The sequence below is a fragment of the Saimiri boliviensis genome, chromosome 3 (assembly GCF_048565385.1).
Source record: "Saimiri boliviensis isolate mSaiBol1 chromosome 3, mSaiBol1.pri, whole genome shotgun sequence".
Classification (NCBI taxonomy): domain Eukaryota; kingdom Metazoa; phylum Chordata; class Mammalia; order Primates; family Cebidae; genus Saimiri; species Saimiri boliviensis.
Window position 1 is genome coordinate 9,012,286 of NC_133451.1, and position 19,417 is coordinate 9,031,702.

A 19,417-nucleotide genomic window follows, 5' to 3' on the forward strand; every position below is an offset into this window, starting at 1 on the left:
TTTTCTCTTCGAAAGATTACTTGTGAGTATACAGATCTTCCTCCTTGAAACTGCTGGAGATCCTGGGTAGAGATATTTTAAGCCTTTAATTTCACTACATGAAAGAACAGGTACTCTCCCCTCTGCAATGGACCTTATAAGGTCCTCAGGGCCTTCTTTGTTTGTACCTTGAGTCTGTGGCTTTGTTTTCACAAATGGAACCATTCTTTACCATTTTTGTCCTTCTTAGAAACACTCCTGCTTCAGTATTTTCTTGAATTCTTATGGTTTTATTGTCTAAAGTTAAAACTTTAAATCTTTTTAGTCTGCTATAAGGATAAGGTAAAGAAGACTCTTGTCACCCAGTTTTATCATCACCATTTACTGAATGATTCACCACTCCCATTGATGTGAAAAGCAGAGGTCGCAGTGAGCATAGATTGTGCCATTGCACCCCAGCCTGGGCAACAAGGGCGAAAAGCTCTCAAAAAAAAAAAAAAAAAAAAAAAAAGTTACCTTGCTCCTAACCCAAAATACACATAGGAACAAAGTACACTTGTAGACTTTAAGAGGCAGCCCCGGCTTCAGATGTTATAGACTAACATTTTATTCCCTGACTTTTCTAAGAAGCAGTATAATTAGATTCTTCAAAGCATTTTTTAAAACTGGGATTGCAAATTTAGACAACTTAACAATTGTTACAAAAGAAGTACAAAAGGCACTTTCAAAGAACAGTGCCTTTCACTTTGCAATTAATGTGGATGTTTGGGAACTTAGTTTTTAACATCTAAATGCATGCTATTCCTGATGTGAAAGCTATACAGGCTGCTAAGACTTTGGGAAGCAGATGGCATGCGGACATCATCTGGTCCAGTGCTGTCAGTTGACAAAGAAATTTAGGCCCAGAGAAGGAAAGGGATGTGACCTAGGTCACAGGGTGACCGGTGGTACTGCTGGGAACAGGAACCAAGGGTTCCAGCCCCTTCTCTGGGGATTCCCTTCCCCCACACAATGGGTCTGACAATCGTGGACTCTAAACATTTCCTGCCTGAGGCTGTGGGCTGGTGAGACCCCTAAAGCTATGAGAATCCCACAGAGGTTCCTCCCCACCCAGCCGCCCCAAGTACCCCCATCACACAAAGTCAGTGATCCACAATGAAGAGAAAAGATATTTAATTATTTCTCAGGCTAATCTCTTAAAGCGCTCAGTGTTTTCACAAGTGCAAGGGAGGGATTGTTCTCAGCCAATATTTACCAGTGATTCCGACACACGCAAAAACACTCCCAATCATGGTGCTTTATACTTACTTTTAATTTCTGCACTGAAAAAAAAAAAAAAGATAAAAACGATGACAGATTAGTTTTACAGTGACTTCATCTTTGCCCTTAAATTAACCTTTGCTCCTGGGAGCAGAAGAGGGAGACAGGAGAACATCAAAGCATGATGGTGAAACAGTGACCAGGACACCTCAGTCTGGCTAACAAGGGTTCTCAAAACCTGAACACGGTGCCGTCAACGCACTAGTTTGTAAACACTGACAGGCAACAGTTAAAATACATTTAGAAAAAAAAACAAAAAAAAAAAACAAAAAAAAACCCCAATTCCATTCTTAAAATCAAGCACAAAATCTGACAATGAAACATATCCAGGGCTCGTGTGTCCCCATCTGATCTGGAGGTGGCTCTCTGAAGGCAGCCACACGGTGCGAGTCACACGCTAGGAAGAGACAGACATCTGCTCAACACAGAATTCCGGCTTTGCTGAACTGCAACGCATATTCCCTCTTCTCACTAGTACAGAAATGTTCTGCAGGTAGGAACGTGAGAGCCCCAGCGCATTCACCTGTACAACCTCCCATGACCAACAGTGAGAGAGAGAGCCCACGCCGGGGCCGGGGGCTCTGTGTGCTTTGGAGGCTACTGCCTCTGGAATGTTCTGCATTCTCAAGGTTTGGTTGGGCTGTGGGTTTTAGTTATGCTCCACACATTGTTTAAGTGCTCGCTTTATTTTTCATGTGCAAACTGTTCCTGTCTAAAGCTTTCAGAAGAACGTGTACAGACACCCTGCAGAGACGAGGGTCATGACGGGGCCCTACTGCCTCTTGCGGTGGGGCAGGGGCAAGGGGGCACGTCACAGAAATAGAGAAATGACATGTTCCACTGCAGTTAAACTCTAGTCCCTGATTAGGTCCGTCCAGAGGCGGGGGTGGGGCTCCTCAGTAGGTGATTGTCCACTCCTTGACAGAGGCATCGTGGGAGGTGGTGACCAACGTGTGCTCATCCAGCCAGGCCAGGCTGCTGACGTGGTGCAGCCGGTGTGCATCTGAGAAGAAAGGGTGCAATTTAACAAAAAGCCAAACTTCTCCACATCTATGTACATCTTAGACTAGGAAGATGGAATGACCTGTGCCTAAATCATCACAGGGCCCCCAAGAAAATGGCCCTGAATCGTTATAACTCAAGAGTCTGGTAGGGTGGCAGTGGGGCCGAATTCTCTGCCTGGCACTCCTGATCCCCAAGGCCAGGCACCTCTTTTTGTGCTGCAGGGTAATTAGCAGCATCCCTGGCTCCACCTACAGATGCCAGTGGCTACACCTCTCCAGGTCTTGAGAACCAAGTTCCAAAAGAGTGAAATAACAATTTCTTCTTATGAATAAAAGCGATGGCATGCAGACAACACACAAAGCGCTAGGCTGTATCCGTATGGTATTAAAATGGGCTGGGCATGACAACCAAAAAAAGGCTGGAAAACAGAATTGGGGGCCACTGACTTTGCCCTCTGTGAGTCACACGTGAACGACCAGATTCCTGATTCCCCCATCATCTTGCCTCTTCCCACCGAGATGACAACAGTGAGATGGTGCCTGTGCCACAGCTCCTCTGTGGCTGGCTTTGCCCACAAAGCCCAGGGAGGCTCCCAGTTGCAGGCCAGGGGGTTCCCACCAGCTTTCTGCTCCCCTGGTCCAGGTGGTCCCCAGCCTCTAGGTCTGCAGCCCCGCCTAGACAGGATCAGATTCAGCATACCCCACCTGGCATGGCATGTGCCCTGATGCAGGAAGCCTTGGCCTGCAGGTGGTGGGTGGCACTGGTGCCTGGGAGCTCCTGCAACCACCAAGCATGACTTGACAGTGAGGCCAGGCTTTGGCGCTCTGTTCACATCACCAGGCTGGCTCTTTTCATGCACTATGTGCATGAGAGCCTGATGTCACTTATGTTTGGTGGCCTGTGACCACACAGTGAAGACACAGACCCTGACCTACTCTCTACCTGACTAGCTCTTGCTATATATTTTTTCTGGATCCATTTCATTCATGAACTTGTCTGATTCTCACTACTTGACTCTCAATGTCGACTGCCTTATAAACCAGGACGGACAGTGAAATCTGCTTTGCGTCTCTGACCGACTGGGCTGCCTTCCCCCTTTGCCTGCCCGCTACCTGCAGCCTGCAGCTGGGGAAGGAGCTCTGTGGGTGGGCTCACACATTTTTAAATAGGAAAAGGGCCCGTTAATGTTTAACGCAAAAGGATGTGTTCAAGGAAAATGGATGAGGGGACCTGACCGCCCCAGGACGACAGCAGGGAGGCACTGGGGAGGGGAGGGTTTGGACAGCACAGAGCTGTCTCCCAACACACGGCCACTTGAGGACATCACAACCCCCACAGGGAGAAATGATGACATGCTGGGCTAAGTAAAATCTACTGTTACAAATAATTTCATCTGTTTCCTTTTGAAATGTGGCTACCAGAAAATTTCAGCGTCTACATGAGGCTCACATTAGACACTGGACACGGCTCTCTTAGGGAGGGGGAGACCCTGGTGTCCCAGGTGGGATTTAAGGGGTGGGAGGGGGAAGGGAAGATGTCATGAGTGAGGCCTTCACTCAGCTGAGTACGTGTCCTGTGCATGAGGCCCACATGCTCCCACTGGGAACACGATGCAGCCTGTGGTCCCTCAGTATGGCCAGCAACATAGCTGGAGTTTGCTGGAGGGAAGGAGACCCACACCTCTTCTGGGCCACCTGCCTAGAAGCACAGAGGCTCCTTAGCCTTGGGAACGGCAGCCAGGGAGACAGCCTATGAAGTGGCCCACGGAGCTCCGGGCCATGACCTGGGGGAGGAAGTCACCTTGGATCTTGACTCTGGTTTCCGGGTCACTCAGGGTCCAGACGTACACCATCATGTCCATGCCACCGGAGGCAAAGTGTTCATTGTCTGGGGACCAGGCCAGGCAGACGATTTTTGCATGGTGTCCATAAAAAACATTGTTCTCCTAATTGCAGGTTGAAAACAAGAGAGGTGGCAGGTCAGGTTCAGGCCAGGGTTGCCCATATCACCTCGCTTACTCCTCACGTTGACAATGAGGACCCAGGTTTCTCAGGCACTAACTATGCTAGCGACCCCTACAAACCCACTAACTCCCCAGAAGCACGGTACGAGGCAACTGCTACTTGTAGAAGTGAGAAAGCTACAGCTCAGACAAGGTCAGCTCAAGGTCACCAAGTCACGACCGCCTTCCATTGCCACCTGCACCGCCCAGCACGGGGACAGAGGAGCCCGCTGCCCACTCACCGAGTAGCCGTCAGCAACGCTAAACACTGTGACCACCTTGCTGGCGTCGCACACGGCAAGGAAGGCGCCGTCGTGGGAGTAGGCCACGTCGGTTACAGGGCCCTTGGCCTCTAGGAGCTTGCCCTCATCCTTCAGCGTGGTACCCAGGATGGAGTACAGGCGGACGTTGCCATCCTAGGGCAGGAACAGAGAGGAAGTGAGCCACCACCAAACACACATGCACCACACCCACCCTTTGTGAAGGGAGGGGTTGAGGCCTTAAGAAAATGTGCCTTTCTGACTGCAATCTTGTGGGTGCATGTCAGGCGCTGGGCATGGCTCTTCCCATGGATAGGCCTGAAACCTACGCAGCTCTAAGAAAACGGCTGTTGGCACTTCAGGGCATCACTGGTCTCCTGAGGCCCTCAAGCTGGCTGGTGGAGGAAGCTACTCCATGCGCAGGTCACATCCAGCACCTGACCTAAAGGACCCAAGTAGCAAGTAGAGCTGCCCGGCCCCTAGCATAGAGGGCACTGCCACACCTGCTGCAGGCCTGGGTGATCAGAGGGCTGCCCTCCTGGGCTGGGGAAGGAAAACGAGCTCTTCTCTAAAGCACTCAGGACTTGGCCAGGCAAACTCTGACCGTGCCACAAACACAAGTTCAAGGGCATGAGAATTACACCAAGGTGGAACTCAAGGGAAACTAACATTCTTCATTAGTACTGCACCCTGAAGATGTCAGGAAATTCTTGTCACTCTTCATTCAATCTACGAGCTGAGCCCAGCCCCAGGGGACACCACTCTTGTTCCTTCATTCCCTGACCTGCTGCCCTCTTGTTCCCCCTGCCACTCACGGGGCTGGCTCTCAGGCCCAGCTGTCCCCTCCTCAGAACTCCCCCCACCTCACCGTCCACAGTCTTGTGGGTACCTGGGCAGAGAAGTGGGGGGAGTGCTGAAGAGGGCAGGGTAAGGTTCCAGCTCTGGGTGGCAGGAGGTGGCTGGGCCCCAGAGCAGGTTCCTCACCCCCTGCCCCACCCTTCCCCTGCCTGACCCCACCCTTCCCTGAGACAGCCCCAGTACTCACACAGCACATGCTGTCCCCAGATCACCCAGACACTAAGGACAAAGAGCACAGAGGAGAGGAAAGTGCCTTACCGCACCCCCAACCGCCACCGTGTCCCCGCCTGGGTGCACTGCCACAACTTCAGGCTCGTAGCCGGGGCTGTCAATGCTGAAGCACTTCCTCTGATCCTTCAGCAGGACGATCTGCGGCACACATGAGTAGCGGGTCAAGGCGGTCCAGCCTTTCGGGAGAAAGCCTGCAGCAGCAGGAGGGGTGTGCCCCTGTCGGGGCTCAGTGGAGCTGGGTTTGGTTCTGTCCCCAACTGCAGGGCCATCTGGGGTTCTGAGCCATACCACCTGGGCTCAGTCCCAGCCTTGTGACCCTCAGTCAAGTGGGGCAGGAAACACAATGAACTGTGACCATCACCATCATCACTACATTACCCCCACGGCTGTCACCACAGCACTGCCTCTTGGACAGTCACTTGGCCTCTGAACTTTAGTACCTCCAGTCAGTGAGGGAAATAAATGCACTCTGCTGAACAGCACGCCTAGGCGTCAGGAGGATAGGAGCATGGTGGGGCGGGGGCGCAATAAGGCCTCAAAGCAACAGTGCAAAAGAGTATGGCACTTGGGATTCTAGGTTCTGGCTTCTCAAGACAAAAGAGCGAGCCAGAGTTCCACAGCTAGTGGTTCTCCTACAGCCTAGGACAGTAGGAGAACCTCGTGGCACCCAGCTGTGGAGCATCCGCCTAACTCCAGCGACTGGAAGTGGAGCTGGGACACTCAAGTCCAGAGGCACTCTGCCCCTACACAAGCATGATTCCTGGGAGGATGGACAGCAGGGCAGCACAGTGGCTGAGAGGCCAGTGCCCACTTCCTGGGGCCTGGGTCGCTGCTCCTGATGGCCCAAGCTCACTGGGAAGTGTGCACCCCTCGTGGTGGCCACCACACCAGCCCTGTACTGCGTTTACTCCTGAACTGCTTGGTGAGAGGGTAGGAGACCGTCCTCAGCATGGACTGAGCCATGCTGCTTGGCCCTCAGAACTGCCAGGGTGCCAAGTACTTGGGTGTCCGGCTGCAGTGGGGACGCCCCCATGGCACACTGCTGCCCAGGCAGGGCTCTGAAGACAGATAGACCGAGGCTTGACCCCAGCACAGCTGCTTGCTGGATGAAGGGATGGCCCAGAATCGTCCTGGGCCTCATTAGCCAGTGGTGCCTGGCTATCGTGAAGATGAGTCAATGTTCAGGGTAAGGACAGAAACAAAAACAGCAGCAACAGCCCCTGGGCATGTGCCAGCACTCTGCTGCGAGTGTTCCAGCCCCAGAAGGCAGGGATCAGGTTCTCCATTTCACGGAGGAAAAAATGGGGTATACAATGCTTATGCGTTCAAGGCACCAGTTCCCACAGGCTGAGCCGGGACTCCCCGAGATTCCAAGCCTCAGCCCCCACACTGGACCTCTGCCTCTGGTACGTGCAGCAGAGGCTCTGCAGTGGGGGCCCTCCTTTTTCTGTCTCCCCTCCTTGTCTATTCTTCCGATTCTAACTTACTCGTCTGTTCCCAGACAGAGTGGCCATCATCTGTGAGTTTCGCCTTTATCCCAATGAGCCCCTACCCAAGCCATCAGCTGTCATGAAGACAGGCAGACCCCGCCCTTACCCTGTGGGCTTGTTTTTGTGTGGATTGTGGGGTGTACAAGGATGAATAGTAGCAGCGCCCATTCATAGTACTACTGCTACTGAAGGTGCACCTGTGTCATCTGCTTGGCTCTGGGGTGGCCTTATCTACCCACAGGTGAAGAATGAAGGCCTAAGCATTGGCTTGAAGCTTTGTCTGACATGAGACTTGAACCTGGTTGTTTCCTGATCTAAAACCCCAGGCCCCTCCCAGCACCCTCCTGACCCTTTGACTGGTGACAGGGAGCTCTGCAGAAGATTCTGACCCGGAGTGGGGGTTCTAGATGCCCTGGGAGGAACGGATGAGTAACAGCACCCCCCCTGCCCCCGCAATGCTACAACCCTACCAGGGTACTTTGTAACCCCCTGGGGGCAGACGCCCACTGGGCTCCTATCTGAACGTCCTCCTGAGACCTTTACTCTCAGCCTCAGGGGAAGGGGTGGCCTATCATGACCACAGCTTTACAGACGAGGAAACCTGGGCCTGGAGACAAAGGGTGCTCTGCCCTAGGCCTTACCCGCTCACCCACAAAAGCCCCATGTGCAGACCCCTTGGCTGGCAAGAGCCCTGCTGTACACAGAAGCTGCTTTGCAGCGTTTCCCCCAGGCCCTGAGGTGCTCCGTGTTCGGATTCTCCCCCAGCCCCACTGGCTGTCCAGGCCGCCTGCAATAATTACTTGGCAGAGAGTTTGTGTTATCTAGGACACAGAGAAATCCATTCTCCCTAAAGCAATTAAGTTCACAGGGCGAAGGAGGGGTGGAGGGTCCTGAATGCAGCTTTCCTTAGCAGGGCTTGCACTTGTGCCAATGGTTGCCCCTTGCCTTCCCCAGTCTACATGCCAGCAAGCCTAGGCCCGCCAACAGATAGTATCTTGTGCAGAGCAGAATTCTGTATAAAGTGGGTTAGGCCTGGATCTCCAGAAAGGGTGCTTTGCTCCAGAAACTCCGAAGGCAAAGGTGCACAGGTGACCCCACTGTCTGGAGTGAGAAGCCAGGCTGGGGAGTCAGATGCCACCTTCTGCATGAGGGAAAGCCCCAGGCTGCTCTGGGCCTCACCCTCCTCATCTGTAAGAGGAAACAAGATAGTGTGAGGAGCCTTACGTGTACTTCCTCATAATCACCTGGATCTGTGAGTACTGGGGATGGAAAACTAAAGCTCAGAGAGGGTGAGGTAACTGCAAGAAGTCACACAGCTCCAACGCAGCAGGGCTGGGATCTAAACAGGAGCAAAGGCAGGCCCACTCCACGGAGTTTCTCATAGACCTCACAGGCCGAAGGGCACGCAGCATGGTCTGAGGCTTACAGACAAACCCCAGCTCTGCCCTCTGACGAGCTGTGACTTTGGGCAACCAACTTACCCATTCTGTGCCTCCATTTCTTCATCTGTACAAGAGGCAAGATGGTGGTGAGGATTAAGTATGTGAGCTCTCTTATTGCAGAGCAAATGAGCGCTCAAGAAAAACACTGGCTAGAGCAACTGTCAAATGGGACGTGAGTAGAATTCAGCAAGCAGGTACCACACAGCTGCAAGCTCCGACCCGAACAGAGGCAGGTCCCTACCTGCCCGATGCACACGACCACAGCGTATCCGCCGGGGCCCACAGAGACACACTTTGGCTGAACGTCCAGTTTCACGACTCCTTGTCCACTGGTAGAGAGAAAGGAAGCACGTTACTTCGACGATGCAGCCGCTCAGTGGAGGCATTCACATACATTCACTCTTAAACCACGGCAATGCTGCTACTTAGGAGAAGGCAATTCTACTACCATCTATACTGAAGGAAAGACTTGCTCAAATATGGGATGGGGGCAAAAAAAAGACCTGCGACTCTGGTGCAAAGAGATGATGAATCATGATGGGGGCCTGGGAGTGGGGAAGGAGTGGAGGAGCCAGCCAGGGCACTGCTTATGCTTATGTTTATCTGTGGTCAGCCCTCACTCCGCCCAGTTTGGCTTTTGTCGCCATGTCTGCCGACTAAAGACTCTGGAGTTCACTGGGCACAAACAGAATTGAGTTCTGCTCCCCAAAATGGAAGGGTAACTTTTAAGAATCCATTACCTTTAATGGGTGAAAATCATATTATCTTTAGCCTCGGCCAAGGCTATCAAAACTTGTCCTGGAAACACACACACACAAATTTCTTGAAAACTGAGATCACCAAGGAAAATTCTGCGTCACTGGGCCAAGTGTGGCATCCCCAAAGGCTCTGCAGCAAGGTCCTCAGGCCAAGGCTGGCTCTGTAAGGGCCTTGCCTTGAGTTATCTGGCCCAGGAAGACCTTTAGGTTACCACAGGGCAGTAGAAAGAGGACCAGGGCCCAAATGCCTGGGCTCTAGGGCCGCTTCTGCCACTTATCAGGAGGCCCAATTTACCTACAGATGCCCAGGCAGGCAGGGCCTGTGTGTCAAGGAGGGCACACCTGCTCAGAGCCGTGTGCTGGACCTGGCGCCAGCCATCCATCAACAGGCCCCAGAAGTCCCTGCTTCTCAGGCAACACCACCTAGGCAGGATTACCAGGTAACAACAGGGTCTACACAAGAAGTGTAGGGGCAGAGGAGGGGTCAGTCCTAGGCATGGGGACACTGGACGTGCAGAGGACTTGTCAGGGCCTGAAACAATTCCCTTTCAAGCCTTTTCAACTGCATTTAGGACTTTAGATCACTTGCAAACAGCTACTCTCCTAGTTCTACTGACCGCCAATCAAAAGCACCAGAGCAAACACAGTTAAGACATTCTTTTAACCAGATCACCGTGTACCCGTCTCACCCTTGAGCAGAAGGGGGATGCTGTTTGTACTCAGCACGTGCCCTGTGCCAGGCTCACCTAACCCACAATGGTCTGAGGCAGGCTCCACTGTACCTGCCTTTACTGATGAGGAAGGGGAGACAGAAAGAGACTGCGGCAGGTTCCTGAAGAACAGGGCTGTGATCTGCTGCCCCTGCTTCCAGGGCAGAGTCCACACCTGGTCATCATCCGTGGGCAAGAACATTACCCAGACCACCTGGGTCTATAACACCGTGCTGGGCTCAGGGCTCAACAACCGGAGAACAATGCTGGGACGGGGTGGGAGAGATGACAGGAGCAAGTGAGGCGCCCTCAAAAACAGGAACTGCTGGTGGCAAAAGCCCTCCATGGTAGCTGAGGCTCATCCGGGAGCCCTGCAGAGCTGAGCGCTCTCACCTGTAGTCCCGCAGCGTGAGGTTGGTGTACCGCACGGTGTCGTCCATGCTGCAGCTGATGAGCTGCCCCGACTCGTCCACGGTCATCCTGGACACCTGGTTCGTGTGGCCCTTCCCAGCGAATGAGTCGTTCTCCCCTGTCTCTGAATCCCAGTAATGTAGGGCGGGGTTAAGGAAAAGCCCGGCTTCCAGGACTGTTGGGTGTTCTCAGGTGTGGCTTCAGTAATAAGACTCCACATTTACGTCAACAAATGAGAACTCATCGCGAATGGAGAAAACCGTTTCCCCTGGGAAGCTGGCGGTGTCCACAGCTGACCCATTCCTGTGACGCGGTATCTGAGGTATGGGTGCACCACCCAGAGGCTGGATGAAGCAGAAAGGGAGCCGTGCTGTAGGCCCCAGGGGACCAGCAAGCTGGGGACGCTCCAGGGCCTCCTCTGCCACTAGCTATGACGGGGCCTTGGGCAGGAGCACCCCTCTACCCCTACATTTCCTTACATTTGGGGAGTGGAGGGTGGCATGTCGGCCCTCCTCTCCCAGCACTGTTGGGACCTCCCTGGGTCCTGGACAGTCCCTCTGGGAGGTACAGCACATGCAGACCAGAGCTGTCCACACAAAAGGCAGTTTCCAACAAAGCATGGTGGTTAGGGAGGGCAGCAGAACAACGCACAGCACATGCCTTCGCCAGCAACGTGTCAGTGCCCCTGCCCAGGCACTCTGCAGATGGCAGCTCCAAGGTTCAAGACAGCCCCAAGAGCAGCATGTGACCAGCCCCAGGCCATGCAGGAAAAGTTCAACGGAAGCCCCCATCACCAGGGAGAAACCAGGACTGATTTACAGAAACCTGGATAAGGACTTATAAGGGGGACACGAACACCTCCAGGGAACGTGACTGAAGGGCCACAAAGCACCTCACAGGAGCACTAGCACCGGCTCTGCAGAGCACAGGCTGCGTGACTCTGGGGAGGGCACTTCAGCTCGCTAAGCTCCAGTTTTCTCATTTTTAAAAAAAGGGGACCCAACTTAAGGGTCTCCAGGTGCTTGTGAATTCTAAGAATCAAGAATCCCACCGTGTGGAGTAGCGACAAGGCTGGCGCCAGCTGGCATCTACAGGGAGATTAGCAGCCCAAGTTCAGAGACATCGAGCCACACACTCAGGGCTGCACAGCAAGAAGGGACTGACCAGGTCAGAGCTGCCCGTGGCTTTCCTCAGCGTTAGTCCTGGAGGTGCCAGGGCCCCATGTACAGACATGCCACCCCTAGGGGCCACACTGGTCAGAAGAGCATGTGGCTGTGGCTGTAGCTGGAGCCACCTGGCTGGCCTGGCCTCTGGCACCATGGGAACAGGAAATTCCCCTCCACAGCCAGTGGCTCCAGAGCCAGCTCTGTGAGTCAAAGGATATTAATGTGTCCATCGTGGCTCCCGGAGTAGATGTAGGACTTGCCGCCGTTTTTATGCACCGTCAGACACTGGATCGATTTACTGTGACCCTGTGGAGGAGACGTGCCGGTTGGGTAAGCTGAGGACACGCCGACCTGCCCTCCGCCACCCGCTTTCCACCAACTAAGCCTCTGGGTATAACAGAGGGGGTGGACGCCCCTCCACCCATGGCAGTGCAGGTGTGCCGAGGCCCCAGAGCCCCAGCTGTCTGAATGCATGGCCCACGAGCCCTAAGTAACCTTTCTGGAGCTATCCAGTCACCTACAGACCCTGTCGTTTATTCCCCTCCCTCCAAGGTAACGAACCCAGACCTGGGCCCAGATGTGGTCTGACGAAAGCCCAGCACCTGAGCATCTCACATGGCAGACATGTGGCCTGCAGCCAGCTGACCAGCACCTATCAGGGTGGAGACCACAAGGATGTCGATCCAGGAGGCCTTGGCTTCAGGCCCTGGCTTCTCTCTCCCTCCCCAGGAACGCCAGTCCTGCTGAGGGCAGGGTTGTCTCTGACCACCGTAAAAGCCCAAGGCTGTCTGCGAGCACTGCCGCTCCCGCCCTAACTTCCCGACTGCTGCAGTGGAGGGCCCACAAGGCTGGCCTACAACCAGACAGCTGCTTCCAGAGGGAGGCATTTCGCCCCCTCTGTATCTGATCCTGGGACGGAAATAATGGCTGGGGCTGTTAGAATCTCCTCACACCTCTCCCCTGCAGAGGGATGCTGGCTCCCGGTGGGCCCCTCTCCTCTTCCCTGAGTTAAGGGCTTTTCCGCAGGAATTCTTTAACTCTGTGGTATGCTACATGTTGCCACAATATGGCATGGATATTTGGAGACAGGTACAGAGTTACCAGTGTGACTGAAGAATGGGCAACGGATGCAGCTACTTCCATCTTTTCCATATAAACGGGAAAAAATTATCACATGGTCCAGTAAGGGGCGCTGAGCTAGGCTGCCACCTTCCAACATGGTGTCCCATCAGTCCTGCTCCTTACAGTGAGGACCTCAGACCAACACTGCCCTCACCAGTGGGGCTCAGGCCCACCTTCCTGCTGAATCAATTCTGCGCTCTGCAAGAAGCCAAGGAGACTTGTGTGCACACTCACTAACCGGAATTCACCAGAAACACTCCCAGCCCCGCCCAGGTGCACACAGGTGTTCCTTCTGGAGGCCTGCAAGCTCCTGTTACCCTGAGACCTCCCTGGAGACTCTGAGTGCCTCTGGGGCTGCCAGCCACTAGCGCTCTCTAGTTCCCGGCTGAGTGTAACATGCAGCCTGAGCTGACTTGCTCCTCAATCCTACTGCAGTCCAGATCAGCACCTCAAACACCGTCATCACGAGTGTGACTCACACAGGTGTGGCGTGAGAGTGGGGATGTGGGGATTTTGACAACGGTAAAAGCCCACAAGATTCCTTGTGGCACCAGCCCCAGAAAGTTGGCAGTAGTGGTATGAGCAAGAGTGCTCTTGAGGCAGCCCCACCAGCACACCTGGAGGCTGACACCTGGAGCCCAGTGTTAGGGGTGGCCCATAGGAAACTGCTTTCCTGGACAGGGGAAGTTGGCTGGTAGCGAAGCCTCACTCGCCTGTGTACCATTTCTCACCAGCCCACTTGGAGGCCTACTGGAACACGGTCTTGACAAGAGCCCTCAGCTTCCCCAGGCAGCCATCTCCTCGGCCCCATGCTGGCACACCTTCCCTTTATACTCATCACCCTGGGCTGTGAGCCCAGCGAGGAGGTGCTCCCGATTCCCCTCTGTTCTCAGGCCCTCATCAAGGAAACCTTTACAGTTCAGCCTTTCCCTGCTCAGCAATGCTGCTGCCCCCGCTGCCCTGGCACAGATGAACCGTGACTCTATGCATAATGAGCGCCAAGGTGACCTGGTCCTTAGAAGTCACACACAAGGTTAAGGAGATCTCTTTCTCATGGACAAACGCCCCTGTAAAAGGGGATGGTGATTCTAGCAGCCCTTCCGAGAAGCCATGGTGTAAAGGAGCCAGCGACTGCACAGCACACTGCCGGGTGCATGAGCCTGGGGGCTGCCCCAGGCTGGCCTACGTTAGCCCTGCGGGGTTCAGAGCCTCTGAGAGGCTGGTCCCCAGAGCCCTACAGCAGCAAGCTGCAGTGGGTCAGGGAAGTGCTGGCGTTTGTCTCTGCAACTGGCTTAAAGAAGGAGCCCAAGGCGGCTTGGCTGTGGGGATGAAGTGCGTCGTCTACCTCCCCTGAAACTGCAGTGTCAACTGAGCTGGTGTGGATAGCAGGAGAAGGCAGGACCCCCTGGGGAAGGGTTCAGAAGCAGGCGCTGCTCCTCCCCAGGCTGGCATTCAGGGCCTTCACACCTGGGCCCATGGACGATTCTGTTTCCTCCTGATCCCATCGCTCCCACGTGAACCTCTACAGCAGGCGTCCCCAAACTTCTTACACAGGGGGCCAGTTCACTGTCCCTCAGACCGTTGGAGGGCCGCCATATACTGTGCTCCTCTCACTGACCACCAATGAAAGAGGTGCCCCTTCCTGAAGTGCGGTGGGGGGCGGATAAATGGCCTCAGGGGGCCGCATGCGGCCCGCAGGCCGTAGTTTGGGGACGCCTGCTCTACAGCATCTCCCTCACAGCCCTGCCCAGTCAAACTGCAGCCAGCGCCCAGGCCCAGGCCCAGGCCCAGGCCCAAGGCTACCTGCTCTTCCTCCTCCTCCTCCTCGAGGCTCTCTACTGGTGTCCCTGCACATGACAGCCCCTGGACCTCAGCGATGCCCCCTCACCTGCCCTGGTGCTCAGTGAGCTCCTGCTCTTGCCTGCAGTCAGGTGGGCACACGCTGTGTACTCCCAATTCAGGGAGGCTGAGCCCTGCAGAAAGTAACAGCTCTCAACAGCTGGGGCGATGGCCACTGCCCCCGACTCTCCGACTCTCACAGTAGCTTAAGGGGAACTTGGCGCCTGGCCTCCCACTGTGGCTAAACTCATGTCCCAAAAAACCAATCAGCATCCCTCCCTTCCACCAAAACCCCAAGGGCCAAGGAGGCCTGAGGACACCTCTCTAGCTTCTGCCTGGCCTCTCCTTAGTTCTCCTTCCTTACTGGCCACAGTGTCCTCTCCCCTGCCCACCCTGGGGTCAGTGGCTTCCCCAGAGCAGGCCTTACCTTGATGACGCGCAGGGGCTTGCTGGGGTTGTTTCTGTCCAGATAGTTGATGTACCCGGACAGGGAGACACTGAGCAGGTGGTCCTTCTGCCACAGGCAGCCCAGCTGCTGGTCCAGAACCGTGGAGCCCATGGGAAAGACGCTGACCACGGAGTTCACGTTAACGTCCCAGATTTTGGAAGTTTTGTCCCCAGAAGCAGAAAGCAAATGGGTGCTGTCAGGACTCCAACTAATCTACTCAAAACAAAAGCAGCGTGTCACGTGCCAGAGGACTTTAGACTGGAAAGAGAACCCACAGGACAGCTTGTCCACTGCCCCTGTTTCTGAATAGGACAGAAGGAGCCCAGAGAGCGGGTGGGACGTGAGTGGACCAAGGACAAAACCTGCCTCCAGGTCTCCTGTTCCAGCCACCAGCCTCTCCCACCACCTTGCTGCGATCCTAAAGCTTTTCTGGGCAGAGGCACAAAACTGCCCCAACTTGTAACCCCTCATTTCCAGTTTCTGTCTAACTCCAGAGTAGTGTGAATGGAGTTACACATGGACTCAGCCAAATTCCCACCACTGGACCAGGAAACGTGTTCATACTCACGGCGTAAATCCCGCCGTCATGGGCCTTGCTTCCGCCGAGCGCGCACACCTTCTCCCCTGTCTTCCCGTCATAGATGTATATCTTCCAAGAAACAAAAACATATGAGGGTCACGTGTGTGTGAACACCCTCTGGAGTAAGCAGTTTCTCCATGGACTGTGGATCTAGAAAACCAGGGCTAATAGACAGAGCTCCCAGTGTGGTTTAAAAGCAGAAATGCATTTACTGGGCTCTGACTACCCAACCGCAGGGATGGCTTTCAGCAGCCTGTGGCTCTGAGCAGTCACGGGAGCAGGCAGACAAGCCATTCCCCACCCCGGCAAACCCATCGCAGCTCTTACCTGGCCGTCAGCACTGGCTGTGGCAAATCTGTTCCCATCAGGAGAGAATCGCACGCAGTTGACAAAGCGGCTGTGGTCCTGCAGGAAGACAATGACCTGCTTGGTGAGGGGCCGCGGGCCTGACTCTAGGTTCAGGAATGCGCTCTACAAAATACAATCTGCTTGCAGCTTCAGTGTGTGAACTGTTTGTCTACAGGAAAAGACAATTTCAGAGCTTAAAAAAGGTCCCAGGCAGTCCCTCAGTGGAGGGGCAGGGGTTTGTTCCAGCCTCCCTGCCGTGCTGACCGCTCTACCTGCTGGGAAGGCTGATCCCAAGGCAGGCTGCCTCCAGCTATGCACTCCCCAATGAGGTACCCCCAGGAGCCACCCTCTGCAAAGAGCTGGAGCCCTGATCCTTAAGCTTCATGATGGCTGAGACCAGACGGCCTCTTCCTGGAGGCTTCAGCCCAGCCCAAGTGCTTGGTAGAATAATTGACTTTTAAACAAAGGTAAACAATGATTTCTTTCGTGGAGAACAAGAGTCTAAGCAAACAAGGGGAATGACATGACTTCCAGGGGCAACTCTGTTACCAGAATAAGGAAATAAATGCATTCCTTCCTCAGCCAACAAGTGTCTGTATCAGAGAATGAGTCTCTAAGCAGTGACAAAGCTGCCAACGCCTGCCCCGCCCTCTCGCTGCCCACCTGCAGGTGGTGCTAACCCAGCAAGCGCACATCCAGTGCTACCAACTCTCTCGGCACAGGAAGGGCTCACCGCTCAGTGGATACACATACCAACCTTCAGGAAAAGCAATTCAACCCAAGGAGGATCACCTGCGCCCCGTGCCCCCAGGTACATCACAGACTGAATTTTAAAGCAGGAGCTACTTGTGTGGGGGAACTGCATGTGTTTGATCATGTAATGTTTTGAGTTGAATTGTGCCCCTCCAAAAGACATGCTGAAGTCCCAACCCTGGGACCCCGCGAGATCTTATTCAGAAATAGGGTCTTTGCAGATGCAGTCAAGATGAGGTCTTTAGGATGGGCTGTAAGTCCAACAAGACTTGGTGTCCTTGTAAGAGGGAAATCTGGACACAGATACAGAGTTGGAGTGAAGATGAAGACAGAGATGGGAGTTATGCTCACAAAAGTAACCCCTAGGGCTGTCAGTTATCTGGGAAGGACAAGGACTCGGAGGAAGTGAGTCCCTGCCCACACCATTACTACAGACTTCTGATTTCCAGAGAATAAATTTCCATTACTTAAGGCGCCCAAACTGCGGCTTAATGAACTGTTACGGCAGCTGCAGCAGAGTAACACACGTAACCAATGCTGCCTCTGTGCCTATTTCACTGATGATGAAACTTAGGCCCAGAAAGAGCAATCAGGTGCCTGGGGATTACCAGGGCCACACTCAAGGAAACTGACATCCCCATAATGCCTGTCAGAGTCAGCAGAGGATACACATGTGGCTGAATCTGGCAATGTCCCCACAGCAGGATGCTCGTGGTGCACAGAACCACACTCTTCAGTTCTTGGCTCTGGGAGGCCCACTCCCAGCCCCAGAAAGCAACCTGGGCTTCCTGCACTTGAAGATTAAAGCATTTCTTCCAGCCAACAACCCAAACTTGCTTCCCTCTGGTGACCCTCCTCAGTGCTGCCAAGAACTGCTCACGGCTGGGGTCAGGCTGGACACAGGCACAGCAGGCCCTGGTCCTGCACCTGAACCAGGACCTCCCACCTCAATTAAGATGAAAGCCCAAGAAATCACACATTTTGACAAAGGGAGTCCCAGTAATTAACTCCCCGGGAGCTACTGAGGGGGATGGCAGTCCTGTTTCCACCCCAGTGGATGAACATGCAACCAGGTTTTTGGGGTGCTGGTGAGGCACAACTCCCCTGAGAGAATGTTGTAGGTTTTTGGTTTTCGCCCTCTTAAGAATGAGAGAGGGGACCACAGCAAGTGCACAGTAAGCTTGTAAAGTAAACACCGAACCCAAGAGTGTTGCAGAAAGGTGATTTTATTTAGGTAGAGAAAAGAGGGGGAAAAAAAAAGAGGAAAGAGAGAAAAATTTCCATGAAGAGTGTGGAAGGGGACTCCACAGGGGAAATCCAGGAGGGGAGAGAGCTTCCACTATGTGGAAGGGGATTTCAGAGAGCTAGAAATCCAGTGTGGGTGAAGGAGCAGGGGAATTTATCCTGAGAGAAATTCCCATCTTCCCAAGTTCCTCTGGCCAATGAAAGGAGTTTCTTTAAACTTCCACTGGGGTGACTGACTCTTAGTTTTTTCCCTTGCCCGAGAAATTTAAACATAAACTGTTAAATCTTCTGGATGGAGAGAGATGGGAGGGGGGCATGATGCTGGGAAATTTTTGCCCTTAAAACTACACCCCCTCATGGACCCAGAAAGAGAACACATTCCCTCAAGCAGACCATCCTCCCGGCCTCATTTCAGGAGTGCTGTTGCGGGACTTGCAATCCGCTCTATGACTGAAGAGCTCATTCTATGTGGGTTGTGGTCACCGCCCACAAGAAACAGGGATGCAAGCACCAGGCTGGCTCAGTCTGAACTTGAGCTTGGGTTTGTGATCAGCTCATGAACAATGGGGCTGCCGAGCCCTTTGCCTGCCCCCAGCTCTTGGGTGCTGCAAGGCTTGGCCAGGCAAGGCAGTGCAGAGCTACAAGGCATGCAGTGCTCAGGCGGGCCCAGGGCTCACCCAGGAAGTGGAACGGGGGACATGGGACTGCACGGTCATCTCTGGCTCTGGTGCTAGAGGTCCCTCCTCCTTGTGTGTAAGCCCAGTTCTATGGCTTGCTTTAATTCCTTTAGTACCTTCTCCATAGTTCTATAGCCAGCCTTCTCTGCTTTAACGGTCTGTGTTGAATGCTTTCTAGCATTTCTAGGTATGTGAATTTGGAGAAAGCAGTTTCCCCAGGAGGCCTGGAGGCCTGCTCCACTCAGCTGCTGAGAGTGAAAACCAACTTTCCGGATGGGGCTTCAGGGCCCTCCCGAGATGCTTTTTCCCTAGAGGGGCCGTGGAGGCCCGTGGGCAAATTCTTCACAGGAGAGAACACCAGGCCCAGAGCGGTAGCTAACTCGGGCCGCTTCACCTGCTCGAATCTGGTCTCCAGTTTCCTGTCCAGAGCACTCATCTCAGCTGTGCTGGCTCCTGGGCCTTGGGCAGGTGCTCGGCAAGCCTGGGGATGCTCCGGCCAGAGCCATCCCAGAGGTCAGATCCCTAATGCCGCAGGCATATTTGCACCTCTTCTGCTGTTACCTGTCATCAGGGAGCCGTCACACGCTGAGGGCCTGTTCCCGTTGGGGTTAGCCAATGGAGCCCACTTCCTGCCTGTGTCAATACGGCCCACGGTCCCCTGCCCATGTTAGCCCATAGGGTTCACGATCCCTGTATCAAAGGGCCTCACAGGGCGGTTCCCAAGAGGGCTGCAGGAACGAGCCAGCTGGGGTGCAGGCAATGGTGTGAGGACC

At 54.1% G+C, this 19,417-nt stretch overlaps 1 protein-coding gene across 2 annotated transcripts in view; it reads right to left on the reverse strand.

Moving 5' to 3' along the window:
- Positions 1-1,966: 1,966 nt before the first annotated feature.
- The window catches only part of WDR1 (WD repeat domain 1), a 42,975-nt gene continuing 25,524 nt past the window's right edge, over positions 1,967-19,417 (reverse strand). The window contains exons 6-15 of one of the 2 annotated variants that reach the window (XM_074395892.1): positions 15,949-16,026; positions 15,610-15,690; positions 15,021-15,254; positions 11,846-11,938; positions 10,449-10,600; positions 8,829-8,916; positions 5,683-5,793; positions 4,549-4,722; positions 4,105-4,249; positions 1,967-2,302 (exon numbers count right to left, since the gene is read on the reverse strand). In XM_074395892.1, coding sequence (XP_074251993.1) covers positions 2,196-2,302; positions 4,105-4,249; positions 4,549-4,722; positions 5,683-5,793; positions 8,829-8,916; positions 10,449-10,600; positions 11,846-11,938; positions 15,021-15,254; positions 15,610-15,690; positions 15,949-16,026 — 1,263 coding nt within the window. In that variant the 3' untranslated portion in view covers positions 1,967-2,195. Of the gene's footprint in view, positions 2,303-4,104; positions 4,250-4,548; positions 4,723-5,682; positions 5,794-8,828; positions 8,917-10,448; positions 10,604-11,845; positions 11,939-15,020; positions 15,255-15,609; positions 15,691-15,948; positions 16,027-19,417 lie in introns of both variants that reach the window. The other variant, XM_074395891.1, reaches the window with a different exon arrangement.